The sequence below is a fragment of the Jaculus jaculus genome, chromosome 5, assembly GCF_020740685.1.
Source record: "Jaculus jaculus isolate mJacJac1 chromosome 5, mJacJac1.mat.Y.cur, whole genome shotgun sequence".
NCBI lineage: Eukaryota > Metazoa > Chordata > Mammalia > Rodentia > Dipodidae > Jaculus > Jaculus jaculus.
This window is the reverse complement of record NC_059106.1, coordinates 105228140-105249271: the sequence shown is the minus strand read 5'-3', so window position 1 is coordinate 105249271 and position 21132 is coordinate 105228140. Positions and strand designations below refer to the sequence as shown.

The window sequence follows — 21132 nt, the reverse complement described above, 5'->3', positions numbered from 1 at the left end:
AAATGAAGGGGAGGAATGCTTTGAAATTCTGTCTTCCAAACACTAAGTGGCTATGGTATTCATAATCTCACAGTGATTAAACCTACCTATACAAGACCTGCATAGCAGTAGGAAAGAAACAATAGGAGAAAAAGCAAGGAGGGTATAAAAATAGATGATGGAGCCGGGTGTGGTGGTGCACGCCTTTAATCCCAGCACTCGGGAGGCAGAGGTAGGAGGATCGCAGTGAGTTCAAGGCCACCCTGAGACTCCGTAGTGAATTCCAGGTCAGCCTGAGCTAGAGTGAGACCCTACCTCAAAAAACTAAAAAAACAAAACAAAACAAAACAAAATAAAAATAGAGGATGGGCTAGTTGGAAAGAGATTCAGTGAAGGGGTAATGGGGAGGAGGAAAAAGGTAGGGGTGACTGAAGGAGACTATGACTGATCATGGTATATCATCTATATGCACAGAGGTTGTCAATAATAGTTTAAGGGGCTGGAGAGATGGCTTAGTGGTTAAGGCACTTACCTGGAAACCCAAAGGACCCAGGTTTGATTCCCCAGTATCCACATAAAGCCAGATGCACAAAGTGGCACATGCATCTGGAGTTTGTCTGCAGCTGGAGGCCCTAGAATGCCCATTTTCTCTCTCCTTGCAAATACTTTTTTTTTTAAATTAAGTCTATTAAACATAAAACATATGGCCAAATCCCGGATCTTGGTTCACTAAACTCTGCCTCACTTCAACCATTTCCTTACCCAACCTTCTTCAGGAGAAAGGAATACTGGCCCCAAAAGGTGGAGGGAGAGGTCCTCTTCCATGCTTTTTATCCTGCTGCTTCTTAACACATCATCAATTTCTAACGCATAATTCCTAGAAACAGGTTAATCAGTCTCTTACCTGGGTATAAGCATCTAAAGAATTTGGAGCTGAGTGTAGTGGCACATGCCTTTAATCCCAGTACTCAGGAGGCAGAAGTAGGAGGACTGTCATGAGTTCAAAACCACCGAGACTTCATAGCGAATTCCAGGTCAGCCTGGGATAGGGTGAGACCCTACCTCGAAAAAATAAAGAATTTTGACTCCAAAATATTGTTACATAAAAATAAGAAAAGCAGCTGGGCATGGTGGCACATGCCTTTAATCCCAGCACTTGGAAGGCAGAGAAGTAGGAGGATCATCACCATGAGTTTGAGACTACAACCTGAGACTACAGAGTGAATTCCAGGTCTGGGCTACAGGGAGACTCTACCATGAAAAACAAAAAATAAAAGTAAAAATAAAAGCTGGGGCTGGAGAGATGGCTTAGTGGTCAAGGCATTTGCCTGCAAAGCCAAAGGACCACAGTTCAATTCCCCAGGACCCACGTAAGCCAGATGCACAAGGTAGCACATGCGTCTGGAGTTTGTTTGCAATGGCTGGAGGCCCTGGAGTGCACATTCTCAACCTCTCTCAAATAAGCAAATAAAATTGATTAAAAAAAAAGAAAAAAGAAAAAACTTTTCACAGGCTCACACACAAAGATTTGTGTTGCTATTTTTCTAAAACATCCTGCTGGGCGTGGTGGCGCACTTGGGAGCCAGAGATAGGAGGACTGCCCTGAGTTTGAGGCCACCCTGAGACTCCATAGTGAATTTCAGGTCAGTCTGGGCTAGAGTGAGACCCTACCTCAAGAACAAAAAAATCCCTGAGCTGGGCGTGGTGGGGCACACCTTTAATCCCAGCACTTGGGAGGCAGAGGTAGGAGGACTGCTGTGAGTTCAAGGCCACCCTGAGACTACAGAGTAAATTCCAGGTCAGCCTGGGCTACAGTCAAATCTTATCACAACCCCCCCCCCAAAAATCCTACATTAAGCCAGACCTGAGTTCTTGCCAACAAAGAATATTTTATCCTACTCTCTGAAATTTTCTATACATGTTATGTTTGTCAAATGGCTCAGTCATCCTTGGTGTGCCCTACCCAGGCAAATATATTTATATATATATATATTTATCACAAATTTAAAAAAAAATAAAAAATGGCTCAGTCACAAGATGGCTACTTGAAAATGAACTGGAAAATTTGAAGTACTACTCAGTTCTAGTGCTATAACCTGCAACTAATTCCACTTTCACCTTGCAGGTTCTAGCAGCACTCCATCACACTATATGGAGGAAATAAATATATCTTAAGGTCCTTCAAATAATCCTTCAGAGCTGGGGATGGTGGCAGCAGAGGTAGACAGGAGGATCAGGCTGGGAGTTACAAGTTGCTTAATAAAACAAAAACAACAAAAGAAATAGCCGGACATGGCGGTGTACATGCCTTTAAACCCCACACTTGGGAGGCAGAGGTAGGAGGATTGCCATGAGTTTGAGGACAATCTGAGACTACATAGTGAATTCCAGGTCAGCCTGGGCTACAGTGAGACCCTACCTTGAGGGGGAACACACACACACACACACACACACACACACACACACACACACACACAGCAAGGCTTTTGTTGGACTGAGGCTGGAAAAAGAAATGAGACTGGGGATGTAGCTTAGTAGTACAGCTTCACCAGCAGGCTTAAGGCCCTGGCTTCCTATAGCAACAACAACAAAAGTCAAAACAAACATTCCTATACAGGTTCCCATCCATAATAAAGTGGTGGCGCACACACACATTTTTGGGGCCGTATTGGGGGTATATGCACCTTGTACATACTGAGCAAGTGCACTATGACAGAGCTACATTACCAGCCCTTTCTCTTGATTTTTTTTTTTTTGAAGATAGGATCTCATGTTGAACGCCATATCCTCCTGCTTCAATCTCCCAAATTGTGGGATTATAGGGCCAGATCCTTTTTCCTGACTTCCAAGAACCTATGAAGTTTCTTTCCCACCCCACCTAGGGAAAAGAAAGGATTTGGAAATTTCCCCAGATCTGTAATCATAGCTTGTACTTAGTGAATGCTCATTAACGTTAAGTACTGAAGTACACTTGAATTTGAGGGATGACAAAGTTCACATAAACTGCTGGTTTTAGAGGCAAAATGTTTCTCCTGTACCTTTGAGTTGGGTTCCTCAGGAGCAGAAGCTTATGTTTTCCTCCTTCAGGAAACTTTTTTTTTTTTCTCCCGAGGTAGGGTCTCACTCTAGCCCAGGCTGACCTGGACTTCACTATGGAGTCTCAGGGTGGCCTTGAACTCACGGCAATCCGCCTACCTCTGCCTCCCGAGTGCTGGGATTAAAGGCGTGCACCACCACGCCCGGCTCTCCTTCAGGAAACTTTTCTTGGGGGAGAAAGATACTAGAAATTTAATCCAGGACCTCACCCAAGCTACACTAACGTGCTAAGCCACTTAGCTACAAACCCCAGCCCTCTTCACTTTGAGACCAGGTCTAAATAAAACTGCCCCTAAGGGCCTTTAACTTGCAATCCTACTTCAGTACCCCAGCAGCTGAGATTACAGTACTGAGCCAACAGGGCCAGCTAGCATATTTTCAAAACCAAAGGCTATAGACCCAATAAGCTCAAACTTATCAACCCCAGCACATGGGAGGGTATGGTAGGAAATGGCTAAGGAGTTCGGGAACACTTAGGGTTACAGAGTGAACAAGTCAGTTTGAACTACACAGAGCCCGCCTCATAAAACAAAAACCCAAAGACCCTAGACAGACATTTCTCGCTCAGCAGGACTCGAAAAGGTGGAGTACTGTAGTGATCCTGAAACACTGACTAAGTGAACCCCTACACACGCACTTCTGGTCTGTTGCTAATGGTAAATGAATACTGGAGCAGGAACAGAGCTGATCTCCCCACGAAACCTACTACGCACCTGGAGAGGGGGACCGGAAACGACAAACGCCTCCAGCGGGATCCGGGCGAGGAGCACGAGGAAAGAGCGCTAAGCAGGAGCCCCAGTCCGGACTCCAAGCCTTTACCCGCACGTCCCCGGTGGTGCTGCCGTTTGCCTGGATGAGCGCACACGCGACGTCCGGCGCGAGCACTGCCTGCCCACCCCACTTCTCAGATCGGGAAACTGAGTCCCGGGAAGGCATGCTAGGAGAGGGCAGGGTGAAACTGCACAGCCAAGGTGGCTCTACCGCAAGCGGCGCAGCGGACTCCGGGTCCTCGGCTCTCAGGCTCCGCGGCCTGCGCGATATCAGCCGACGGCCTAGGCCAGGCCGGAGGCCTTAGCCCACGACGTCGCACTTGGCTTGAAGGCCCGACGCCGGTCGGCAAGGGGCGATCCGTGAGTCTCTCCAGGCTTCTCCGTCGCCATAGCCTCGGCTACCCTCAACCCTGGGTCGGGAAAGGCTCGAGGCGACGAAAGGAGGGGGGATAACAGACCTAACAGAGCTATCGCCGTCCGCATCGTGCGAATCTAACCACGGAAAGAGAAAACGAACCGTTAAAACACTTACCCTTTTGAGCCTGGAGCTCCGTTCCCGCTCGGCACGCCGGGCGCGCCACTCTCTTCCTCCATTTTAGGCTCGGTCGCCGTCACCTCGGCCGCCGCTTCGACCCCTGCCGCCATTTTCTCCGCGTCTGGGCTTTGTGTGAAGAAGGGAAACTGCGCCTGCGCGCTCACGTGACCCGGCACGACCAGTAACGCCTGCGCATGCCACGACCGGCTCCCGCTTCCTTCGCTGGCGCCTCCGCACAAGCCTCTCTGCCCGCGCAGGCGCAAACTCGCTACTGTAGATTCCCGCGACCAACTTGCCACGCTCGTCCCATGCTCCGCCCACCTTCCAAATTTGATAGGGGAGGCATCTTTTATTTATTTTTGTACTTATTTATTTACTTATTTATTTATTTATTTATTTATTTTGGTTTTTCAAGGTAGGGTCTCGCTCTAGCCCAGGCTGACTTGGAAGTCTCTATGTAGTCTCAGGGTAACCTCGAACTCACTGCGATCCTCCTCAGCTGGGCGAGGCATCTTTTACCCACGTTTACATGCACACACCTGTAGTTAATCACTTCCAACTTTCTGTAACCAGAGCTGCGGCCAAGGGGAAGAGAATATTCTGTCTGGCGGATTCTTTTTTTTTTTTTTTAATTTTTAAAAATTTATTTATTTGAGAGCTACAGACAACAGAGAAAAAGACAGATAGAGGGAGAGAGAGAGAATGGGCGCGCCAGGGCTTCCATCCTCTGCAAGCAAACTCCAGACGCGTGCACCCCCTTGTACATCTGGCTAACGTGGGACCTGGGGACCCAAGCCTCGAACCGGGGTCCTTAGGCTTCTCAGGCAAGCGCCTAACCGCTAAGCCATCTCTCCAGCCCTTGTGGATTCTTAAACAAAAATTAGCATCAACCCAAACCTCCTCAATGCAATTGAAAATATTCGATTTAAAGATGGTTCACACAAGGTAGAAGGATTGCCCTGACTTTGAGGCAGCCTGGACTACAGTAAGACCCAGACTCAAAACAAAACAAAACCTAATCTGGGTGTGGTGACGCTCACATTTAATCCCAGCAAGTAGGAAGCTGAGGTGTATGGATGGCTGTGAGTTCAGGGCCAGCTTGGGCTACAGTGATACCCTGCCTCAAAAAAAGAAGAGTGCCCAACATAGTGGCACACGCCTTTAATCTCAGCACTCAGGAGGCAGAGGTAGGAGGAACACTGTGAGTTCAAGGCCACCCTGAGACTACATGGTGAATTCCAGGTCAAATAAATATGAATATAAGGTTTTTGCAGGGTGTTCCAGATCATGTTTCATGGCTCACCAGTGGCAGAAATCCACTAAACTGGATTAGAAAATAGAAGAACCTCACGGGAAGAATGTCAGGGTGTATGTGCCTTCTGTGCAGTGGGCCTGATCCGACCTGGAATGGAGCCTGGGAAAGCAGTAAGAAACTAGGGGAGCAGCTTCTGGGCTTGTCCAATGCCCGATGCCTCCTGGCTCTGCTCTACCCTGAGTTTGCATGCCTAGGGGTGCATGTGGATGTGGCAGGAGGAGGCAAAAGGTTGGCACAGGCCCCTTTGGCTCTGAACCATACCACTTGTAGTGCACCATGAATTAAGATAATAAATCCTGTAATTATCATATGAATAGAATATTTTGTGGCACTATATTCAACTTTAAAGGCATTATTCAATATAAACATTAAAAATATACCATCATTTTTGTAAAAAGAAACAAACAAAAAGAAGCTAGGGAAACAGCTCAGTGATAAAGTGTTTACCTTGCAAGCTGTGGTGTTTTGATTCAGGTGACCTCCATAAAATTATGTGTTCTGAATATTAGATCTTCGGCTGGTGGCAATTTGGGAATTGGAGGACCCTCCTAGAGGTGGTTTATTGTTGGGGGTAGACTTATAGGTATATAGCTAGCTTCCTCTTGCCGTCTGTGGCATACTCTCCTGTTGATGTTGTCCAGAAGGTGAGGTCAACCCTGTGCTGAGATGCCATCATTTTCCCCTGCCATCCATGGAGCTTCCCCTCAAGTCTATAAGCCAAAATAAACCCTTTCCTCCCACAAGCTGCTCTTGGTCTGGTGTTTTATGTGGCAACTTGAAACTAACTGCAACAGTAAAGTTGGTACTGGGAAGTGGTATGATTACTGCCAGAAACCTGTGTGACTTTTGGCCTTCTGGAACAGCTTTGCAGGAGGAATGTGGATGAATTTGAAATCTTGGCCAAAGAGATACCTTGCAGTGCTGTAGGTACACCTTGGATTATTCTGGTCAGAGTTGAAAAACTTGAATGCTGTAAGATCTATGGACCATGAGGTTTGGCTTGTGAGGGTAAGAAAGCTTTGTCTGGACTGAGCAGTTTATATGAAAGGCTTGCTTTTATGCCTGAGTCCTGAGAACTTGTGCAGGGTTGCATTGTGTAGAAATGGACTGGTGTAAGCTGGGCGTGGTGGAATAGGCCTTTAATCCCAGCACTCGGGAGGCGTAAGTAGGAGGATGGATGTGAGTTCAAGGCCACCTTGAGACTACACAGTGAATTTCAGGTCAGCCTGGGCTAAAGCAAGACCCTACCTTGAAAAACCAAAAAAAAAAAAAAAGGATTGGTGTAAACAGAGGGATATGGCACAGGAAGAAAATGAATCTTTGGGCTGAAATTTCTGCCCATTCAACTGCAATTGTTTGAGGGATGTGCTGATGGTTGAATATTTCCTTGCTATGCTCAGTGCCATCTTTTGTAGTGTGAATGTGTATGCTGTGTCATTATGGTGTTATTTTTTTTTTTTTTTTTTGGCATTATGGTTCAGTTAAAAGATCCTGGACTATGGGAATGTTTGGACATGTTGGGATTGATTAAAACAAAATCAAAACAAATAAAAAAAACCTATGGGGCCAGGTGTGGTGGCGCAAACCTTTAATCCCAGCACTCGGGAGGCAGAGGTAGAATCACCATGAGTTCGAGGTCACCCTGAGACTACATAGTGAATTCCAGATCAGCCTGAGCTACAGTGAGACCCTACCTCGAAAAACAAAACAAAAACAAAAAAAACTATGGGGAAGCCGGGTGTGGTGGCACACACCTTTAATCCCAGAACTCAGGAGGCAGAAGTAGGAGGATCACTCAGAGTTTGAGGCCACCCTGAGATTACATAGTGAATTCCAAGTCAGCCTGAGCAAGATGCAAGACCTACCTCGAAAAAAAAAATTAAAAAAACAAACAAATAAAAACCTATGGGGACTTTTAGAGTTGGACTGAATCATGGATGGTTTTCGGTTTATAGGGGCCAGGGATGGAATTTGGTGGTTTGATTCAGGTGTCCCCCATAAACTTATATGTTCTGAATGCTAGGTGGCAATTTGACATTTGAAGCCTCCTGGAGGCAGTATATGGTTGGTGGCGCGCTTATGGGTGTTATAGCCAGCTTCCCTTTGCCAGTGTTTGGCACACTCCCCTGCTGTTGTTGTCAACCTGATGTTGGCCAGGAAGTGATGTCCATCCTCTGTTCATGCCATTGTTTTTCCCTGCTGTCATGGAGCTTCCACTTGAGTCCATAGCCCAAATAAACTCTTTCCTCCCACAAGCCTCTGTTGGTAGGGTGTTTTCTGCCAGCAACATGAGGCTGACTGTAACACAAGCAAAAGGACCTAAGTTCAGATCCCCTGTACCACATAAAAGCCAGGTGTGACAGTGCACATCTGTAATCCCAGAGCTGGAGCAGCAGTGACAGAAGGATTCCTCAGGGCTTGCTGACTACCTAGTCTAGCTGATGAGCTCTAGGTTCAGTGAATACCCTGTCTTGAAAAATAAGGGGAAGTGCAATTGAGGAAGACAGTCAGTATCAACTTCTGGCCTGAACACAAGTGCACATGAACACACACACACATGTGCTCACATGTATACAAACACACAAAAAGAAAGGAGCTGTGATTAGTATGACCATATTCTGTATCTTTTCTGAGTTTTCACGGGAGGGGCTACAAAACTTAGTACTGGTGAAGTACAGATCTAGGGGCTCTGCCTCCTAAGGCTGTGGAACCTCAGATAAAGGTTTTCCTACACTGTACCTCAATCTTCCCACCTATAAAATGAAGGTAATATCTGGTTCCTTCTCCACAGAGGACAAGGCCAAGAGTCAGACAAGGGAGGAGAGGCCCAGAAGTGGGCCTCATTCATGGTGATCTGAGCAAGTATGTTTGGCATTAGCATTAGTTATTAATATAAGAGATATATGGAACCTGGCCAGTAGGAGATGTAGTTGGCATCAACATTAGTTATTAATATAAGAGATTCAGTATATGGAGCCTGTCCAGTAGGAGATGTAAAATGAGGGGAAACTGTTCTTACATAACCTTATTTTTAGTGGTGCTGGGAATGGAACCCAGGACTTTGTATATGCTAATCTAAGTTTGTGTTCTATCACCAAGCTACATTCTCAGCCCTTGTATAGTCTTTTTTGTTTTTTATTTTTTGGTATTTTTAAAATTTTTCACTCTAGCTCTGGCTGACCTGGAATTCACTATGTAGTTTCAGGGTAGTGTCAAACTCATAGTGATCCTTCTACCTCTCAACTGCTGGGATTCAAGGCTTGTGCCACCATGCCCAGCTGGTTTTGTATATTCTTAAAAATATTTACTGGAGCCAGGTGTGGTGGCGCAAGCCTTGAATCCCAGCACTTGGGAAGCAGAGGTAGGAGGATTGCCGTGAGTTTGAGGCCACCCTGAGACTACGTGATGAATTTCAGGTCAGCTTGGCTAGAGTGAGACCCTACCTTGGAAAACAAAAACAAATAAACAAACAAAAAATATCTATTGGGCTGAGGAGAGGACTCAATGGATAAAGTTCTTGCCATACAAGCATGAGGACTTGGAGTTGGGATCTCTAGTATCCATGTAAAAATTTTAGGCACTGGAGAGGTAGACACAGCTATGACAGTAAATCTCTGGTTATTAACTTGACAGACAGAATTTAGAATCGCTATAGAAGCCAGGCATGGTGGCGCATGCCTTCAATCGTAGCACTCAGGAGGCAGAGGTAGGAGGATGGCCTTGAGTTCAAGACCACCCTGAGACTACAATAGTGAATTCCAAGTCAGCCTGTGCTAAGTGAGACCCTACCTTGAAAAAACACACAGACACACCCACACACAAAACAAGAATTAGCATGGAATCAAATCTATGGGAATGTCTGTGAGTAATTTTCTAGGTTAGGTTAGTTGAGGAGGGAGGACCTACTGTGGGTGACCTCATTCCATGGGCAGGGGTCCCAGACTGAATACAAAGGAGAAAGAGAGCTGAGCACAGCATTCATCCCTCTCTGCTTCCTCACTGTGGACTAAATGTGACCAACTGTTTCACATTCCTGCTGGTATGCCACCCCACCACAATGAACTGGGACCTGGAACTGTAAGCTGAAATATACCTTTCTTAATTTTCTTCTTATCAGGTCAGAAAAACGAGAAAATAACTAATACATAGGTGTATTCCTAGGGATTGCTAGCTAGCTAGTCTGTCCAAACAGGTGAATTCAAGGTTCAGTTAGAGACTCTCTCAAAAAATAGGTGTAGAGCAACTAAGGACATCCAATGTCTACCTCTGGCTTCCACATGCACACACACACACACACACACACACACACACACGTAAAAACATCCTCACACACCCATGTACCCATACACACATGAAAATACATATATATGCACATCAGATGCATATACACATGTGCTCTCTCACCAAAAAATTTCATTTGATATAGGGATACAGCACAGTGATAGTGGCTCTGCCTAGAAGCCCTGGGTTCAATCCCCAGTGCTGCAAAAATAAGAATTTAAAAAATTTGCTGGGCATGGTGGCACATGCCTTTAATACCAGCACTCAGGAGGCAGAGGTAGGAGGATCAACATGAGTTTGAGGCAATTCTGAGACTCCATAGTGAATCCCAGGTCAGCCTGGGCTAGAGTGAGACCCTACTTCAAAAAAACAAAACAAAAAAATCATTATAACCCCTGCTGCCTGTTCCTTACCTGAAACTCAGACTTTTGTTTCTTTTTCTTAATTATTATTTATGAAAGAGAAAGAATGGTGCACCAGGACCTCTAGCCACTGCAAACGAACGCCAGACACATGTGCCACCATGAGTATTTGGCTTAGGTAGGTTTTGGGGAATGGAACCTAGGTCCTTAGGCTTCATAGGAAAGCACCTTAACCACTAAGACATCTCCCCAGACTCTTTTATTTCTTTTTCACCCCCAGTGAATCACTCACCCTGAGCAATTTAAAAACTTAACTGACTAGTCCAATTTATCCAGCAAGGCTCCTTTTATTCATTCAGGGGTGAGATTTTGAAATGCAGTGCAACTTTGTAAAGTTAAGAGCCAGGAAAGCGAGCCTGCCAAGTACAGAATAATGCAAGAAGCTAGCTGGAACCTTCCAGCCCAATGGTTGCCCTTGTCACACCCAGTTGCGGGCCCCAGTTGCTGGCCCAGGAGGTGCCAGACCTCACAATGAGATCGGGGTACCTCTCCATCCAAAGCTAAGACCACATCCATCTGTCTTTGTGTAAAACAGTGTGCAAAACAAAAACATTGAAAATATATTGACACAGAATCAGAGAGCAGGCTCTGGCTTGGTGAAGCTCTTGGCCTGAGAAATATCGAGGAAAGGCAGTTGCCTTTTGTCCTTCCAAGAGCCATTATCAATAGGCTCTGGCCTCTGAATCATCAATGATGCCCTGCCAGCCTGGCTCTCACACAGGCGTCTCCTCTGTCACCTTTTTCAAGAGTCCAGCAGCCAGAGGGGAATGGTGGGGGTCCCCATAGCCATCTGTTTCCCGGATCTTCAGGCGAACTTTCTGATTGGTCTTTCTCCACTCAGAGTACAGCTGGCAATGGTAGCGGAAAGAGACCTGCGGGGGCAGTCCTGCAGTGGGTGGGAAGGTAGAGATAGCCTCCACCCCAAATGAAAAGGGGCCCACTGGCAAGACTTCACATCCATTTTGAGTCCTGTAAAAGTGAGGGACCCTCCACCCATACCCCAGCAGAGAGCAAGAAGCTCCAGATCTGTCACTGATGGGAATGGTCATACTGTCTCCTGGGATTAAATCAAGCAGTCATATAATTGTATAACCTGGAAGCAACCAAGATGCTCCTCTATAGGTACAAAGATAAAAAAATTATGGTGTATCCAGACAATGGGATATTATTCAGTGCTAAAAATAAGTGAAGACTGAGGATGTGGCTCAGTGGCATAGTACCTGCCCAGCATGCATGCAGCTCTGAGTTCAATCCCCAGCACCACATAGAATGAGTGTGGTGGCATACAATACACCTGTAATCCTAGCATTCAGAAGATAGAGGCAGGAGGATCAGGAATTTAAGATCATCCTCAGCTACATAGTGTGTTTGAACACAGCCTCAGATACATAAGACCCTGTCTCAAAAAAAAAAAAATCATTTGATATAGGGGATATAGCACAGTGATAGTGGCCCTGCCTAGAATAAATGAGGCCCAGGATTCAATCCCCAGTACTGCAAAAATAAATATTTAAAAAATCTGCCAGGTGGTGGCACATATCTTTAATCCCAGCAATCAGGAAGCAGAATTAGGAAGATTACCGTGAGTTCAAGGCCACCCTAAGACTGCATAGTGAATTCCAGGTGGGTCTGGGCTAGAGCAAAACCCTTTTTCAAAAAATCAAAATAATAAATAATAAAAATAAAAATAGTTTAGTGATAGAGCACTTGAGGTTCTAGGTTCAGTCCCCAATACTGGGGTTTTGGAAAAAAGGAGTCATCTAGCTATGAACACACATGGAGAAATCTTAAATGCACTTAATTATGTGAAAGAGGCAAATATGAGAAGGGCTGTATGACTCCATGTACACTCTGGAAAAGACGAAACTGGAAACAGTTAAAAGATTAGTGGCCATTAGACATAGTGGAAAAGAACAAGTAGAGAACAGATGAGTTTTAAAGCAATGAAAAATATGCCCTAGAAACTGGGAATGGAGCCAGTGGGTAAAGACAGCCCTGAGTTCAATCCACAGCACAGCACAAACTGGGTGTGGTAGAGCACACCTATAGTTTGGACTTGGGAGGCAGAGACAAGAGGATCAGGAGTTCAAGGTCATTCTCAGCTAGGTAGCTGCTGGGGCCAGCTACATGAAACTCTGTCACAAAAAAAGAAAAGGAAAGAGAAGAAAAGAAAAAGGAAGGAAGGAAGCCCTGTATGGTGGCAAATACCATTAATCCCAGCACTGGGGAGGCAGAGGTAGAAGGATCTCTGCAAATTCAAGGTAATCTGAGAAAACAAAAAAATAAACAAGCTGGGCTGGTGGCACACCCTTAGACTACACAGTAAAGTCCAGGTCAGCCTAGGCTAGAGTGAAATCCTACCTCAAAACAACAACAACATAAAAAAAAAAAAAGGAAGCAAGAGAAAGCTGGAGGGAGGAAGGAAAGGAGAGAAGAAAAAGAAAAGGAGGGAGAAAAGGGATTTCATAATAGAAAGAAGGGGGAAAATGAAGGAAGAAAACCCACATTGGAAAAAAAATCCCAGTGTGTGTCAAAAGGGATTGATTAAACAAATATTGTATACTCATACAACCAATACCATCTGGGTGGCTGCCCTTTTTCTTTTTAAAGGACATTAGCAAAGTTAAACAAGACAACTGCAAACCACGACCTATGGTTTCATGCTATTTATATTTTTTAAAATACATGTCACTTAACCACAAGAATAAATCCTGAGAATTCCATCACTGGGCAACTTCATCACAGTGCAAACACTGAGAATAGTTACACAATCTAAAATGGCTAGGACATCACTATACAATATAAGCTATGGGCCCAGGGCTGATGGCTCACTTGGCATTTGGGAGTCTGAGGTAGGAGGATTGCCATGAGTTTGAGACCAGCCTGGGCTACAGAGTGAGTTCCAGGTCAGCCTGGGTTAGACAGACCCAGTCTAAAAATGAGAAAAAAAAAAAAGTCAGTTTGGGCTACAGAGTGAAGCCCTATTTTAAAAAACAAAAAAAGGAAAGAAAGGAAGAAAAGATGAGGAGGAGGAGGAGGGAGACAGGAGGAAGAAAAAAGAGAAGGAAGAGAAAAAAAAGGGCTAGGATGTAGCTCAGTTGGGAGAGTGCTTGCCTAGCATACACGAGTCCCTGGGTTTAATCCCCAGTATGGCAGAATGCAAAATGGAAGTTCAAGGTCATCCTCATATATAGCAAGTTTAAGGCCAGCTTGAGCTACATTAGATCCTATTTAAGTGCACGCTCTTGCACTCGCTGGCTCTCTCTCTTTCTCACTACATTTCCCAGGCTGCTCTTGAACTTCTGAACTCAAGCAGCCCTCCTGCCTCAAATTCCCACATACCTCAGACTATAGGGGCACACTACTATGCCCAGTTTATTTTAAGAAATCCTGAGCCAGGTGTAGTGGCACACGCCTTTAATCCCAGGAGGCTGAGGTAGGAGGATTGCTGTGAGTTTGAGGCCACCCTGAGGACTACACAGTGACATCCAGGTCAGCCTGGGCTAGAGTGAGATCTTACCTTGAAAAAAAACCAAAAAAGGGCTGGAGAGATGGCTTAGCACTTAAGGTGTTTGCCTGCAAAGCCAAAGGATCCTGGTTCAATTCTCCAGGACCCACATAAGCCAGATGTACAAGGGGGCACATGCATCTGGAGTTTGTTTGCAGTGGCCAGAGGCCCTGACCTGCCCAGTTTCCCCCCACCCCCTCTTTCTCTCTCTCAAATAAATATCTTTTTCTTTTTCTTTTTTTTTTAAAAAAAAAGGAAATCCTTTTATTCCAGGCATGGAAATTCATGTCTGTAAGAGTCTCAGGCAGGAGGATCTCCATGAATTCAAGGCCAACATGTGCTATATATCTACTTACAGACCAGCCAGAGCTAAATGATGAATTCTAGTTCAGCCTGGGCTACATACAGAAATCCAGTCTCCAAAATGCCATGGAAGGGGATGGGACTAAGGACTAGGGTAGCTCCTGCATATCTGCACACACATGCACCTATGCACATAGGGAACATGCAAATATACACATACACATGCAAGAAAACAACTTTTTGTGGTGCTGGGATGTCCCCCACAGTGGTTGTATCTGAGGGACAAGTGTGTGGGACTTTCTTTCATTAAGCAAAGGTTCAAGCACATGCTGGAATTACAACCTCACCTGACCTTAGTTACTGCTTCTGTCTCTCTCACAGCCTTAGTCTCAGTTCTCTCTCTTTTCACTCCTCTCTCTTCCTCCTATTTTCTATTGTTTCCCTTACCAACTTTTTTTTTTTAGTTTAAGTTTGTTTTTTTCACTGACATATAAAAACATACATGTAAATTTTTTATGGGGTACCCCTTTCAGTCTCATTTTCTGTTTGTTTGCTTTCCTGGCCTCATGCATGCTATGAAAGTGCTCTACCACTGAGCTATACCCCCAGCCCTTAGTTTCTCAATCAATACTTCTCTCACACATAATCTTTCTTGATTTTTTTTGTTGTTGTTGTTGGTAGTGATATGTGTGTGTGTGTATATATATATATATATATATATATATATATATATATGTATGTATGTATGTATGTATGTATGTATGTATTAAAGACATGGGCTCATGAACCCAGGCTGGCACTGAACTTTGTTGTGCAGGCTGGCCTAGAACTCCTAATGCTCCTGTCTCTACCTCACAAGTGCTGAGATTACAGGTGTGTGCCACCATTGCGTAGTTTATGCAGGGTTGAGGATCAAATCCAGGGTTTATGCATGCTAGACAAGCAGCCTACCAACCGAGCCACATCTCCTGTCTTTTTGTCTTTTGGTTTCAATCTCTTGTTTGCTACTCAAATCTTTTTAAAATTATTTGTAATTTCTTATTTATTAGAGACAATGGGGGACAGGGGGAGAATGGGTGTGCTAGGGCTTCTAGCCACTGCAAAAAAAACTCCAGATGGGGCTGGAGAGATGGCTTAGCGGTTAAGCGCTTGCCTGTGAAGCCTAAGGACCCCGGTTCGAGGCTCGGTTCCCCAGGTCCCACGTTAGCCAGATGCACAAGGGGGCGCATGCGTCTGGAGTTCGTTTGCAGAGGCTGGAAGCCCTGGCGTGCCCATTCTCTCTCTCTCCTGCTATCTGTCTTTCTCTCTGTGTCTGTCACTCTCAAATAAATAAATAAAATAAAAATTAAAAAAAAACTCCAGATGCATGAGCCACATTGTGCATCTGGCTTATGTGGGACCTGGAGAATCGAACCTGGGTCCTTGGGCTTTGCAGACAAGCGCCTTAACTCTCTAGTCCTCAAATCTCTTTTGATAGCTTCTCATTATGTTGCAGTTCAACCTGAGCCTGAACTCTTGGACTCAAGCAATCCACCAGCCTTAGCCTCCTGAACAGTTGGGACTATAGATATGTACTACTGTGCCTGGTTCCCTAATTTATTTCTTTTTTTTTTCCCCCTTTTTTTCTTTTTTTTTAGCAGGGTCTCACTCCAGCCCAGCTTGACCTGGAACCTGAAATGCACTCTAACCTAGGTTAGCCCTAACTCATGGTAATCCTCTTACCTCAGCCTCTGGAGAGCTGAAATTATGAGTGTGAACTGTCACTCCCATCTCAGTTAATTTCTTTGTTTTTAAATTTTTATTTATTTATTTGAAAGTCACAGACACACAGAGAGAGAAAGAGGCAGAGAGAGAAAGAGAGAGAATGGGTGCACCAGGGCCTCCAGCCACTGCAGACTAACTCCAGATGCATGTGCCCCCTTGTGCATCTAGCTTACGTGGATCCTGGGGAATCAAGCCTCGAACTGGGGTCCTTAGGATTCACAGGCAAGCGCATAACCACTAAGCTATCTCTTCAGCCCCAATTTCTTAATCTACATCTCTCCTCTTAATTATTTTTTATTTTGAGACAGTGTCTTACTATGTAGTCCAAGCTGGCCTGGAACTCACTATGGCTCAGGCTGGCCTCAAAGTTGGGAAATCCTTCTGCTTCAGCTTCCTAAATTCAGGGTTATAGGCAGTATGAACTACCACACCTTTATTTGCTTGCTTGTTTTTGTTTTATTTTATTTATGGTATTAGGGATTAAACCTAGGTCCTTGAGCATGCTAGGTAAATGGCTCTACCATTGAGCTACATTCTGAACTCTGGCTCAATTTCTTAACAACTTTCTCCTCTTATCTACCTCTATCATAGTTTCTTCTTTGCTCAGCCTTATTTTTCTGGCTTTTTTTTTTTTTTGTATATGTGTGTATGTGTGGACATGTGCAAAGGGCAGAAGTTGATGTTGGGTGTCTTCCTCAACTGCTCTCTTATTTGTTGAGACAGAGTCTCTCATTGAACCCAGAGCTCACCAACTGGGCAGGTCCTCAGGTTTGCCTGACAGGTGCTCTACTGACTGAGCCATAGTACCAGTCCTACTCTACTCATCCCATTACCTCCTTCTCTTGCTCTCTCTCTCCTTCCAACCTCATCACAAGACTCAGAATGGGTGATCAGGTGCCCTTATAACCTGGGAGCATAAGGCTCTTATCTGGTTCCAGGCTACCTTGAACCCCTATCATACTTTGAATCTGGAGGTTCACAACATACAGGGGAGCAGAAGAGATCCAATCCATCTGGGGCTACACCCCCAGACAGCCCAGCTACTCCCAACTGAGCCCTTCCTCTCCAACTATGGCCACTCACCAGAGTCCAGAGGATATAGATGGTGAACAGGGCGATGGTGAGAGCTATGAGCCCCACAGCCTCCAGCTGGCTATGGAGGCGTAGGTGGTCCTGGGCTCCACGCAGGCACAGCCAGCCTGAGATGGCAGCCAGTGGTGTGATGAACAGGAAGCATACCATGTCACAGCACAAGGTCCGTTTCTCTGTTCGGGGCCCAGGGTCCTTCAGCCACTGCAGAGGAGTAGATGGGAGATGTGAACAAGAGTTGCTGAGGGACTGGGTGCAGGGTTGTAGGCCTGGGCTGCCCTCTGTTCATTCTTTTAGACACTTACTGAGTTTATGATGAATTAGGCCCATGCTGTGTGTTTGCCTCCATTTTACAGATGGGAAAACAGAGGCAAGCAGAGGGGTTCAGGCCTATGTGGGAATTCATGTAGCTAGTGCAAGCACAGCATCCCTAATCTAAAATCTGCAATCCAAAATCTGAAACTTTTTTTTTTTCAAGGTAAGGTCTCACTCTAGTCCAGGCTGACCTGGAATTTACTATGTAGTCTCAGGGTGGCCTCTAATTCACAGCATCCTCCTACCTCTGCCTCCTGAGTGCTGGGATTAAAGGCGTGCGCCACCATGCCTGGCTCAAAATCTGAAACTTAAAATGATACCATGATACCACAAATAGGAAATTCTGTACCATAAAACTTTGCTTTACAAACTAAATAATTACCTCTCTCTTTTTTTAATTAATTATTTGAGAGAGAGAGTGAATGAATGGGTGCACTAGAACCTTCAGCTGCTGCAAATGAACTCTAGACACATGTGCCATCTTGTGCATCTGGATTTAAATGGGTACTGGGGAATCAAACCTGGGTCCTTTGGTTTTGCAGGCAAGTACCTTAACTGCTAAGCCATCTCTCCAGCCATATATATAATTTTTATTTATTTATTTGAGAGAGAATGTGAGAATCGGTGCACCAGGGTCTCTAGCTACTGCAAATGAACCCTAGACAAATATGCCATCTTGTGCATTTGGCTTACATGGATCCTGGAGAATTGAACCTGGGAATTTTGGCTTTGCACACAAGCGTCTTAACCATGAAGCCATTTCTCCAGTCCCTTTTTTTTTTTTTCCAAGGTAGGGTTTCACTCTAGTCCAAGCTGACCTAGAATTCACTATGTAGTCTCAGGGTGGCCTTGAATGCACTGTGATCCTTCTACCTCTGCTTCCTGAGTGCTAGGATTAAAGGCATGTGCCACCACGCCCAGCTCCCCTCTTTTGTTTTTTTTTTTAAGGTAGGATCTCACTCGAGCTCAGGCTGACCTGGAGTTCACTATGTAGTCTCAGGGTAGCCTTGAACTCATAGCAATCCTCCTACTTCTGCCTCCTAAGTGTTAGGATTAAAGGCATGTGCCTGACCTACTTCTCTCTCTCTCTCTGTCTCTTTTTTTTTTTTTTTGGATACAGGATCCCATATACCCACAGATGGCTTCAAATTCATTGTGTAGCTAGGATGACTTTGATCCTCCTGCCTCTACTTCACACAAACCTGTGCTACTATGCCCAGTTCAAAATTACTTAAAACACTGTTTAGTGTCACATGGTCTCTTTTCGTATGTGAACCCTAGCTTCAAATGTTTAGATTTGTATGTAAATTGGAGTAAAAGTCAGTATTAGAGGCCAGGAAATCAAGAAAAGGGCTTTGAATGGGGGATGAGAGGAAGGGAGGGTATTATAGATATGTAAGCAGAGGAGCAGATTACTGGGGATGGAATGGATTAAATGGGATCAGGGGAAGGGATAGAGTAAAGGAAGGAGGTCAAATGTGCCAACAGGGGCAATAGTGGTATGTCTGTTATGGGGGAAACCAACTTCTCTTTGATTGGATAATTCACCTCTTCCACAGGAGGGAATATAGGTCTGATACCGAAAACCTAGTCAAAAGCCTATGGCTGGGAAATCATAAGCCCTTAAGGGAGTTATGACTACTGATGTCTGACTAAATGCATGTATTATGCCCACAAAATTACCCTCTAAACACTTATGTTTATGTCTATTAATACTACTCTCACTTTGGGCTAGAGAAGCTTCTCTGAAAGGTGGCAGTGACCACTGGGGTGACTTAAAACTCACCATTGTGCTGAGAAGAAGTGACAATGGAGTGTTCAGCACTGAGACATCGCTATAACACCCCCAAAAGCTCAGGGTTCATTGTGTAAGAGATAGTAGAAAGAATGTAAAAGCCAAAGGAAGGGTAGGACTGCTTACAATGCTGTCTTCCAGACACAAAGTGGCCTGGACATCCATGACCTCACAGTGGTTGATACTATTACCTACACAAGACCTTCATAATAAGGAAAAAAATGATGACATAAAAATAGAAGAGAGACTAATTGGAAAAAAGAAGAGATTCAATGGATAGTGGATTTGGGAGCAGGACAATGAAGGTGAAGGGAAAGAATTATCATGGTTTGTTGCATATACATATGGAAATTGTTAAAAATAAATAAATAAAATATTGATTGGGGTTGTAGATATAGTTCAATGATAACAACATATGCCTAGCATGACCAAGACCCTAGGTTTAATCCCTATACCACGAGACAAAGAGAAGAAAAGTAAAAAGGAGAGAAGAGGAAGAAAAAAAAAGGAAGATACAGTAGCACACACCTATAATGCTAGCAATTGAGAAGTGAAGGCAGGCAGTCAGGATCAGAAGTTCAAGGTCATCCTTAGCTACACAGCAAGTTTCCAGTCAGCCTGGGTTCTATGAAACCCTGTCTCAAAAACAAAGACAGCTGGGTATGGTGGCACACGCCTTTAATTCCAGCACTCAGGAGGCAGAGGTAAGGGGATCGCCATGAATTCGAGGCTGCCCTGAGACTACCTAGTGAATTCCAGGTCAGCCTGGGCTAGAGTGAGACCCTACTTTGAAAACCAAAAAGAAGAACTGCATAAGTCATTTGATTCCATTATCTTTGGCTACAAGGATCAACAACAAGGATTGTGTTAGTCTAAATTTGCTATTGGGCTGATTGTCCTTGCCACCCTGAGACTAAACAGTGAATTCCAGCCTGGGCTAGAGTGAAACCCTACCTTGAAAACCCAAAAATAAATAAATAAAACAAAGACAAAGGGCTGGAGAGATGGCTTAGTAGTTAAGATGCTTGCTTAAATTGTCTGACAGCTTGGGTTTGATTCTCTAGTATCCATGTACAGGCAGATGGACAAAGTGGTGCACCCATCTGGAGTTTGTTTGCAGAAACTAGAGGCACTGGTATGCCCATTCTCTCTCACTGTCTCTCTCGTCTTTATCTTTCTCTTTGTGTTTGCAAAATAAATAAGCACGGGGGGGGGGGGGGGGGAGGACAAGGCTAGAAAGGTGGCTATGGGAATAAAGGTGTTTGCTTGTAATGCTTGCCAGCCTGGGTTCAATTTCTCAGCCAACTATCTGAAGCCAGAGAGCATTCCTACCCCCTGGCCCCCAACAAACTTTGAAAAAATAAAAGACATGCCTTTAATCCCAGCACTTAGGAGGTAGAGAAGAGGGTCACAGTGAGTTCAAGGCTAGTTTGGGACTACAGAGAAAATTCCAGGTCAGCCTGGGCTAGAGACTGAACCTAAAAAAAAAAAAAAAAAAAAAAAACAGGTGTCGTGGCAAACACCTTTAATCCTAGCACTTGGAAGGTTGCGGTAGGAGGACCACTGAGTTCAAGGGCAACCAGAGGCTACACAGTAATTTTTAGGCCACTCTGGGCTATAGCAATTCCCTAAATATATATATAAGGGCGGGGGGTTGGGGGGCTGGAAAGGCTAAAGATATAGCTCAGTTGCCTAGCACACAAAACCCTGGGTTCCACCCATAGCACTGAATACCATATGCCTGAAATCCCAGCACTTGGAAGATAGAGGCATTCCTGGCTATATAAGAAGTTTGAGGCCAGCCTGAGATACTGAAGCCCTGTAAAGGAAGAAAGAGAAGAAGGAACAAAGGGTTTATCTCCTGCTGTGGGAAGAAGGGAGGCAGCTAAGATTATAACATGATAACTCAATACTAAGAACTGGGATATAGTTAATGATAGAGCCCATTGCCTAGAATGAG

General features: G+C 44.8%; 2 protein-coding genes across 4 annotated transcripts in view; both read right to left on the bottom strand.

Moving 5' to 3' along the window:
- Hnrnpm (heterogeneous nuclear ribonucleoprotein M) overlaps positions 1-4535 on the bottom strand; it is a 60733-nt gene extending 56198 nt beyond the window's left edge. For both annotated transcript variants that reach the window (XM_004672203.2, XM_004672205.2), the window contains exon 1: positions 4378-4535. In XM_004672203.2, coding sequence (XP_004672260.1) covers positions 4378-4490 — 113 coding nt within the window. In that variant the 5' untranslated portion in view covers positions 4491-4535. The remainder of the gene's footprint in view (positions 1-4377) is intronic.
- A 6130-nt stretch (positions 4536-10665) lies between these two features.
- Marchf2 (membrane associated ring-CH-type finger 2) overlaps positions 10666-21132 on the bottom strand; it is a 36945-nt gene continuing 26478 nt past the window's right edge. Inside the window, exons 4-5 of one of the 2 annotated variants that reach the window (XM_045151174.1) lie at positions 17057-17266; positions 10666-11284 (exon numbers count right to left, since the gene is read on the bottom strand). In XM_045151174.1, the coding sequence (XP_045007109.1) occupies positions 11204-11284; positions 17057-17266 (291 nt within the window). In that variant the 3' untranslated portion in view covers positions 10666-11203. The remainder of the gene's footprint in view (positions 11285-17056; positions 17267-21132) is intronic. The other variant, XM_004672201.2, reaches the window with a different exon arrangement.